The sequence below is a fragment of the Coffea eugenioides genome, chromosome 11 (assembly GCF_003713205.1).
Source record: "Coffea eugenioides isolate CCC68of chromosome 11, Ceug_1.0, whole genome shotgun sequence".
NCBI classification, from domain to species: Eukaryota; Viridiplantae; Streptophyta; class Magnoliopsida; order Gentianales; family Rubiaceae; genus Coffea; species Coffea eugenioides.
In genome coordinates this window covers 36,872,669-36,881,461 of record NC_040045.1, presented here as the reverse complement: position 1 = coordinate 36,881,461, position 8,793 = coordinate 36,872,669, and the positions used below count along the sequence as shown (strand labels likewise).

At 35.9% G+C, this 8,793-nt stretch overlaps 1 protein-coding gene across 1 annotated transcript; it reads left to right on the top strand.

Annotated features, from left to right (window-relative positions):
* The first annotated feature begins 510 nt into the window (after window positions 1-510).
* On the top strand, window positions 511-7,685 carry LOC113752465 (external alternative NAD(P)H-ubiquinone oxidoreductase B1, mitochondrial-like). Its single transcript, XM_027296574.1, has 9 exons — window positions 511-772; window positions 1,943-2,219; window positions 2,563-2,769; window positions 2,915-3,165; window positions 4,904-5,123; window positions 5,289-5,393; window positions 6,034-6,297; window positions 6,380-6,501; window positions 7,487-7,685. Exons 1-9 carry the CDS (start codon window positions 693-695, stop codon window positions 7,683-7,685), a joined length of 1,725 nt encoding a protein of 574 aa, XP_027152375.1. The 5' UTR covers window positions 511-692.
* The last annotated feature ends 1,108 nt before the right edge of the window (window positions 7,686-8,793 follow it).

Genomic DNA, 8,793 nt, shown 5'->3' with positions numbered 1-8,793 from the left:
TTGCTATTAAAGCATCATAAATGATTATTTAGTGTTATTATTTGATAACGAAGCGTAACTTAATTAATAAAATGCACGTTCCACCTATAATCAAGGTCACAGATAAACTTATATGTCACAAGTTTAAAATTCGAGTCATCAAAGAGATAAATAAGAAATCTCTATTGATCTTGTGTTTTTAAAGATAAAAAATGTGACCATCTTACTAAAATTTTCAGGTCTACACGACACCAAAAGGAGAAGACTTATTAGCACCAACAGCCACGTTAGTGGTAACAAACAACCGCAAGGAGGGAGGGAGGGAGAGAGAGATTAGATCTTATTCCAAATGGGGAAAAGTCAGTGGTCAGACCTAAAGTCAAGTCAGAGCGTTCCCAGTGGAGGTTTTAACCATAATTGCCACGCGGCATTAATCTCACACTCAGCCTTAAAATACTCAAATATCCCAACTCAAAACCTTAAAAATTATTCAAAAGAGAAAAACAAATGCTGTTTATTTTATACAGTAGTAAGTAGTAGTATACGTAGAAAATTTGATTGAAAAATTTGCTGGCACTTTTAGCTACGGAAAAAGACAAAATCCACACAAAGTTGGAAGAAACAGTTGGTCGGAGGCTTCCCACTCTCCTGTTCATTTCACACACACTCGTTTCTGATCAGCCAAGAAAGGAGGAGGAGGAGAAGATTTGAATATGAGGGTTCTGTCATACCTGCAAAGTGCTTTTCATGGACGGCCTTATGCCTCTAAGTTATTGATTCTCTGCTCTATAAGGTTCTGTGCTTCATCTTGGCTTGAATTTAGTTACATTTTGTTAATCTTTATTGGTAAACCTTGATGGGTTCTTTTTCTTTAGTGGAAAGAATGGATCTTTTATCTTTGTTTAATTCATTTACATGCTTGTTTTGTGTACCTTTGGTTGTTTGATGTGTTATTGCCTTGTTTGGTTGAGAAGTTTGCGAATGTGATATTCAGAGTTTGACTGAATTTCCCATTTTAAACATGTTGATTTTGTGATATTGGCGGGTTCTTTTCTTTTATTCTTGAATGGAAGATTGAGCATGTTGTCTTGCTGAGAAGTGCTGACCAGAAAACTGTACTTGTATGGTTCTACTGTTTGATATGTTATCTGATCTAGACTATTTGAAGAAAAGACAGATTTATTGTTTCACTGGCTGGTAATGTGGATGATTGATACTTGAGTCTGTCAATAATAGTCATATCTATGATTCATAAGTCTTTCAGTTTGACAATTTTTCTCCCCGCTTTATAAGGAAATAAGGGCTAATCAGATGGTAGTAAAATTGAAGCATTCACTTGATGGATTATGAACCCATGACAGTTGATTAGCATGCTTTTTTAGGAGTTTCCATAATCTCTTTAGACGATTGATAGTGTTTAAAGGACTTAATAGCTACAGTTTGTTGAATTTCTACATGAACTTGAATCATGAATTTCACTCATTTGGTTTTTGAGTCCAGTGTTTAATAAATTTGATCCTGTGCATGGTGATTTTTCTTGTGCACATCAAGATATTCAGGTAAAATATGGTCCGGGAATTGGGGGAGTTGTGCATGCTTGCATTTGGGGTACGAATGGAGCATTATTAACTCATCTATGACAGGAATAGAAATTTTAATCTGGTTAGTCTAGTAATATCTGGCTAACAAACTTCTCTCTCTGGTTCTATAATTTGTTCAGGGTAGCCATTTTTACATTGTGAGTAGCTAATGCACAAGGATTTCCTTGTGGAGTTGGACTTGTTCCCTCAGATGCCAGTTGGCTTTCATTTGTATTCTTATATAATGCTACAAGTAAATGGAATAGGAGATGGATTATCTTTTTATGTGTATCATTCTTCTTATGCTTTACCGTGCTAGGGACTGCAAGTTTTTCTGGTCCTTTTTTCAATCTGTAAACCTCATGTTTCACTGGTTTCTGCAGTAGTGGAGGTCTCATTGCATATGCAGATTCTCAATCAGACGGCAAAATGTCCATTGTTGAACATGGTAATAAGAAATCACAGAAGAAGAGGGTGGTTGTGCTTGGGACAGGATGGGCTGCTACTAGCTTCCTGAAGGATCTGGATATTTCTTCCTATGATGTGCAAGTTGTCTCCCCGAGGAATTATTTTGCATTTACTCCTTTGCTGCCTAGTGTGACATGTGGAACAGTTGAGGCACGAAGTATTGTAGAGCCTGTGCGGAACATGATAAAGAAGGTGATGCAAAGATGGTAGTATCTTTTGTGTTGATCTTTCTTTTTTCCTTGGAAAACTTCATGCAGTACATTTAGGTTATCCATAGGGTTGCGGTTGTGGTGGAAATTGGAAATTTTTGTATCTTTATCTTGCCTGGAAGTTTTCCTTTCACCCCTCCCTTGTTTCTATACATGTTTAGTTTGTCCGTTTCTGAGCTACATCATTCTTCACTTGGTCTCAGGACATTATTGTCTCTGTGCCTATAACTCACTAACAATTTTCTTTTTCCTTTCTCTGATTTCCAATTACGTATCCCATTGATGAGTTAATGATGGGTTTTTCATCAATTCCCCTTTCATGACAGAGAAATGGTGAAATACTATTTTGGGAAGCAGAATGCCTGAAGATTGATGCAGCAAATAGGAGGGTTTTCTGCAAGTCCACTGTTGACGAGAATTTAGCAGGAAAAGATGAATTTGATCTAGAATATGATTGTTTGGTTATAGCAGTAGGTGCAGAAGTTAATACTTTTAACATTCCTGGTGTAGCAGAGTATTGCCACTTTTTGAAGGTTGAGTACTTGTTCACTGGAGACAAGCATAATTTAGTCAGTTAACAGCTTATTGGGAACAGTATTTAATGATTCTATCACTAGAAGAATCTCATTTCTAGACTCTGAGTTCTCCTTTAATAAAGAAGCCATGAACTGTATGCAGGAAGTAGAAGATGCTCAAAGGATCCGGAGGACTGTAATTGATTGCTTTGAAAAAGCCGTTCTTCCAGGGTTGACAGATGAAGAACGAAAAACCAATCTACATTTTGTTATTGTTGGTGGAGGTCCAACTGGTGTAGAGTTTGCTGCAGAGCTACATGACTTTGTCTACGAGGATCTAGTCAATATATACCCCGGAGTTAAAGATTTAGTAAAAATAACAGTGATCCAATCTGGGGACCATATTCTCAACACGTAAGATATGCCTTGCCCAGTTTATTTCCTAGCATATTTTCTCTGAACCTTCTGAATAGTGGATCTCTTAGAAATGGTGATCCTGCAGAGATTTTTAATTTTCTGATTCATTTGTAGACAAAAAATTGGTGAGTTTAAGACTCTGAAAGTTTTTCATAGGCATTGAGTTTTACTTCTAGTAGCACCACCAGAAATAGGCACACACAAGATGAGATCTATGGTAAGGTTATCGACTTTCTAGGCTAGTAGATTTTTTTATTACAAATTTCCTTTAGCTGCTTGGTCTTTGCCTTCTATACTACCTTGTCGCCACTGCATCAAAATGGGTTTCGTACTTTTCTTCCTAGGCACTGTTGAGATTATGTTCATTTTGCTTAATGTGAAGATTAAATTTACTATTTCTTTCAGGGTTTTGTACAACAAAAGTTTCTTTTTAGATTATGAGATATTATTTTTTTCCTTCTGTCCTGTTTAAACTGCTATCACACTCTTAACTCTTCATGAATATTCCATCCTATTTGAAGTTGGATTATCCCTTTTGAACGAAAAGGCAATAATTGACAATTTCAAAACAAGTATATGATATATACAAAACTTTAAACATTTTTTAATATCATCATCTTGATTACAAGCTTAAGTTTTCCTTATTCTTACAGCCTTCATCGTTCATGAGATCAAACATTTAGTTCATCACAAGATTATCTTGAGATAACTCTTCAGAAACGTTTATAGAATTGATTAGCAAGTGCCAACTGACTTGTATATATTTGCCAAATTTATCTCAAAATTGCAACAGCATTTTTATGCATTTGATGATGAAAATCTTGACTCCCTTATCCTCTTCCTTTTTGTTGTAGTAGTCCTTTTCTGAAAATTGTTTCCTATGGGAGAACAGGGTAATGGAGAATATATGTTTGTTTAAATTCCTACATTTCAGTTTCCAAGTTAGACTGAGTAGTCCTGATGCTATGTTGGGCCTTTGACTCACAATCTAATGATTCTAAACTGTCTGTTAGAATAATTTTGTTTCACCATTCCTATCTCAGCATTGTGACCTTGCACTCACCTTGTGGATGTCTCAACAATAATCTTTGACTAATAGCAATCTGTTCTTTGTCCTTCCAAAGCCCTGCCATAATTCCAAATCAAAGCTGTAAATGTTGAAAAGGATGTGGATTTTCCCCCTTTCATGTGCAAGTAGACTTAGTATAGTAGTTGGCAACCTACGTTGGATATATTTTAACTACCTAACTTGCCTGATACCTACTCATTCTGGCCAGTGGCTTGTGCTATTGTTTCTATGGCACTACTTTGATGATTTATTTCCTCTGAATGTCCTAATAAGTTATTCTGGATGTTTAAGGGGGTAGATTTGACTGGCTAGTTATCTATAAACAACTTGTTCATTTAGTTGGTGCTCTTCAATTGTTCTTGTGTAGTTATATTGGTTATTTCATCTTTGTTCATGTAACTTATAGGTGACACATATCCTGTCTGTTAATAGTTGTGCAATGCTATATAACATGTCTTTCCATCTGTTGTTTTTATTGCTGTGCTTTGGTGTGGGTGGGGGAAAGAGAATAACCAGTTTTAGGTTTTATTGAGTTTGAAAGAAACTTTATAGCAGCCAATAAATGGTTGTGGAGAGTTGGAAAGATACATTATCTCTGCTTTTGAAATCTCTTAGATTTGACCTAATATCTGGAAAGCTGATTTTGCGAATATACATTTAATGTAGGTTTGATGAAAGAATTAGCACGTTTGCTGAGCAGAAATTCAGTAGAGATGGTATTGAAGTTTTAACAGGACGGAGGGTTGTCAGTGTTTCTGATAGAACCGTAAACATGAAAATGAAATCAAATGGAGAAGATATTTCCATGCCGCATGGGATGGTTGTCTGGTCAACTGGAGTAGGCAGTCGTCCAGTTGTGAAAGACTTTATGGAACAAATTGGTCAGGTAAGCTCTCACTTCTTCCCTATGTTTTGGTTATTTCTCTTTCTAGTATCAAGCTACCTTGTAACTGAGTTTGATTTCGTATGTGAGCATATTAAAAAAAATGTAAGTCCGTTCTACACTGGTGTTCTTATATGCCAATTTATTGCAATGCTAATCCTTTTGCAGGGCAGTAGACGTGTTCTAGCAACTGATGAATGGCTGCGAGTAAAGGGATGTGAATATGTTTATGCTCTTGGTGATTGTACCCATCTCCAGCAGAAGAAAATTAAGGTATATGTTCTTATATGTGTTCATTTACTTAGAATTTTGACTGAGTTAGACAAGAAAGTTGTAAACTCCCATTAACTTGATGATGGTAAATTACTCCCTGTTTGGCATGCATGCACTTGAATGAGGTCGCTCAGTTTTCAGGTTTTAATCATCTTAATGACATATCAACAATTAGCTGAGAAAACACAGTAAGTCTAACAGATATAATATCTTTACATCAACTTAGCATGTTAACATGAAGTGTTTCTACGGAGAATTTTCAGCATCAAGGGTCATGAACTAGTTATTACTGTAGTTTTTGAATATAGTTGAGTTTTGAAAGCCAACAATAACAGTTGTGAAACTTTGTTGAGGTGCCCCAAAATCAAGGTGAAGATTTTGGGGCTTGAGCTAATAAAAAATAACTAGCAAACAAGGCAGTTGTGAAACTTTGTTGAGGTGCATGCAGTCATTGGTACAATTAGTCTAGTCAGGAAAAAGAATTAAATAATAGCCTAACAAGGGCTTACCGGTCAACCATTCTCATGCAATTATAGAACCACATTATATTCTTAAGATGTATCACTGTGTTGGTTCTCACAAAATTCTTTCATTCTACTATCTTGCCGTTCATTCTTAGTTTCACTTGTTTTTTTATCAGGAAGATATCTCAGAAATATTTAAAGCAGCAGACAAGGATAATAATGGGAGTCTCACGATTGAGGAATTTCGAGAAGTGATTGAGGACATTGTCATTCGATACCCCCAAGTGGAACTTTACCTACAAAGCAAGCATCTGTTTGATGTGGTAGACCTATTCAAGGACCCCGAGGGTAATGATAGGGAAGAGATAGATATTGAAGGGTTCAAGTTAGCCCTTTCTCATGTTGATACACAGATGAAGAGTCTTCCTGCGACTGCTCAGGTTACTTATTTTCATTTCCTCTGTGTTGCTTTTGCCTTATTTTGACACTATTTCTCATGTAATTCATCTTTTGGAATGCTAGGTAGCTTCTCAACAAGGTGCATATCTAGCTCGGTGCTTCAACCTTTCGGAGAAGTGTAAAAGAAATCCAGAAGGCCCGCGCCGTTTTAGAAGCGGTGGGCGTCATGAATTTCGCCCTTTCCGGTATGTGTTGCCTCTTGCAGAGCTTGTAGTTTCTGTATTTCCGTGTGATTAATCAGTTAATCTCTGTATAATTAGAAAAATAAAAAAAAATTCATATATGACTACAGAACCTTTAAAACAGGAAAAACTACCTTCTGATTTGATGTATTGATCATCTTGTTCACATAGTTCAGTTAGTGATTGCTTCCATCAAACCAAATAATAATGTCTGATCATGATTGGAGAATCTTTTCTTCTTATAACTGCCTCTATGCTTCCACATCTGAAAAACCAAATAAAAAGGAGCTTTCTGAAATGTTTGACTGTGTGCTTGGCTTATGGCGAAAACCATCATTTTTGCGTATTTGGCTATTTCAGTCAGTCAAGTATACACCTCTATAATTTATAATTATCATTGTAATTACTGAGCAGACAGAAAGAGTTCAGAAGGCCTGGTAGCATAATTCCGTGTTTCAATTTCAGCTTCACTGCACTGGCAAAATGCGAAAGAAAGATAAAGTTAATTGTTAATTTGATTTACGAACCATTAATCACAAATACCTCATCAATGATTGCATGTGGTACCATGAAACCACCAACACAATATGGAGGAATGTGGAATCTGTTCTCCATAAGGAAGAATACAAGGCAAAAGGATGAGGGTCATTATTGTGATTGCCCACCAATTAAAATTGTCTTAGGTGGTTTCCATGGGAAATTGTTAGTCATCAGAGTCACTGGGCACTTTCCATTTTGTTAAACCAAACATAAATGGGTGTTAAATCTTCTATAGTTCTTGAGCCTCACACTGAGTCTATCAATATCAGATGGTTTGTTACAAACTTAATGAGTATAATGTTTGAGATTCTGGGTTCAGCTTACAGTATATGTGGGAATTTAACTCTTTTGAACTTAGACCGGGGTCTGATACTTCTTACAGAATGCCTACTAGTCAAAACTTTCATTTCGTACCAGTTCAGTCTTGACTATCAACTCTTCTCCATAGATATGATAGAGCAGCCAAAGTTTATCAGAAACAAGGTAAAAGTGCTTACCATCTCACAATAACAAGCAATGGCATAAATTTTTGCCTCAACATGAAACTAGAAGAACTTTTATGGCCAAAGAAAATGAAGAATCTTGTAATAAAGAAATACTGGTATGATCTAATGAACCTTCTGTTACTTAATGCAGTGTCTAATTAGAAAAGTATTGGTCTTGCTAAATCAACTCTAGTATAATATGATCTAATGAACCTTCTGTTACTTAATACATAGTGTCTAATTACAAAAGTCTTGGTCTTGCTAAATGAACTCTTGTGGTTTTCTTCTCACTCATGTATGTTTGATAGCCAGATCCCTTGTTCCAACTGAAAGCTTTTTTATTGGTTGTTTCTGTTTTGCTTATTATCACGGAAAGTTTTACTTGAAGATTACATTTTGCCTGAAGATGTCTAAATAATGCTGTCTCAGCTTAAAAGGACTTAGAAATAACCTGAAGATGTTGAAAAGGGCTTAAAAAGACTTTTATTATTGTGGAAAGATTTACTTTCTATGTCAGGTATCTCAACTTAGAAAGTGGATTTTCAACATTCTCTAGGGTTTTGGTGAAATAGGAGAAAATTTTGAGGTCAAAATAGGGGAGTTTTCTTAATATTGCATTGTACACTAGTGTCACTTAAATTACAGATAGAATTGTTCAGGGACCCTTACCTAATTTCAAAACAGTTTTGTCGAGTAATTCTTCTATTTGGTCTAAGATTCAGCTTGTCCCTTAATTCTGGGACTGCTCCCACGTTCTACTTCATGTGGTTGCACTCTAAAAAGGGAACAAGCTTTCCCGTTGAGAAATTTAGACCAAGCTTTTTTTATTTCCTTCTTGAAATAGGTTGTCAGTCTCAACAGACTAATTATTGTACTTTTTGCTCAACTTTGCTATTAAGTTTAGGATTCTTATAGTTATTTCCAGCAAGCTTCTGTTGCAGTATGATTTTTTTGTTCCTTGAAAAATTTTTCCTATCTTCCTAGAAGATACTCGGGATAGATATAGGAATGAGTTTTGTAAGGGATAAGGTACTGAGGATGGAGTCTGGATGGTAGTTGTATGTCATAGCTGTTCAAAAAATTGCTAGATATCTTGTACATTTAAGTCAAAACCACACAAGCTAATTCTTTAAACTTTAAACTTGACCTTTGCCTGTGCTTTTTTTTGCTCTTTAAATAGTGTACTGGAAAAATCTAACAGCAGGATCATTTTACAGATATAGTAGGAAATTAGAGAGACTCACAGCCTTCCAAAACCCCCCTCCCCCTC

Bases quoted from the DNA above. Each gene is read 5' to 3' on its own strand.
- LOC113752465 (XM_027296574.1), top strand. From the start codon at position 693: ATGAGGGTTCTGTCATACCTGCAAAGTGCTTTTCATGGACGGCCTTAT. The intron at 773-1,942 runs GTTCTGTGCTTC...TGGTTTCTGCAG, and splicing joins TTGATTCTCTGCTCTATAAG to TAGTGGAGGTCTCATTGCAT. The intron at 2,770-2,914 runs GTTGAGTACTTG...AACTGTATGCAG, and splicing joins AGTATTGCCACTTTTTGAAG to GAAGTAGAAGATGCTCAAAG.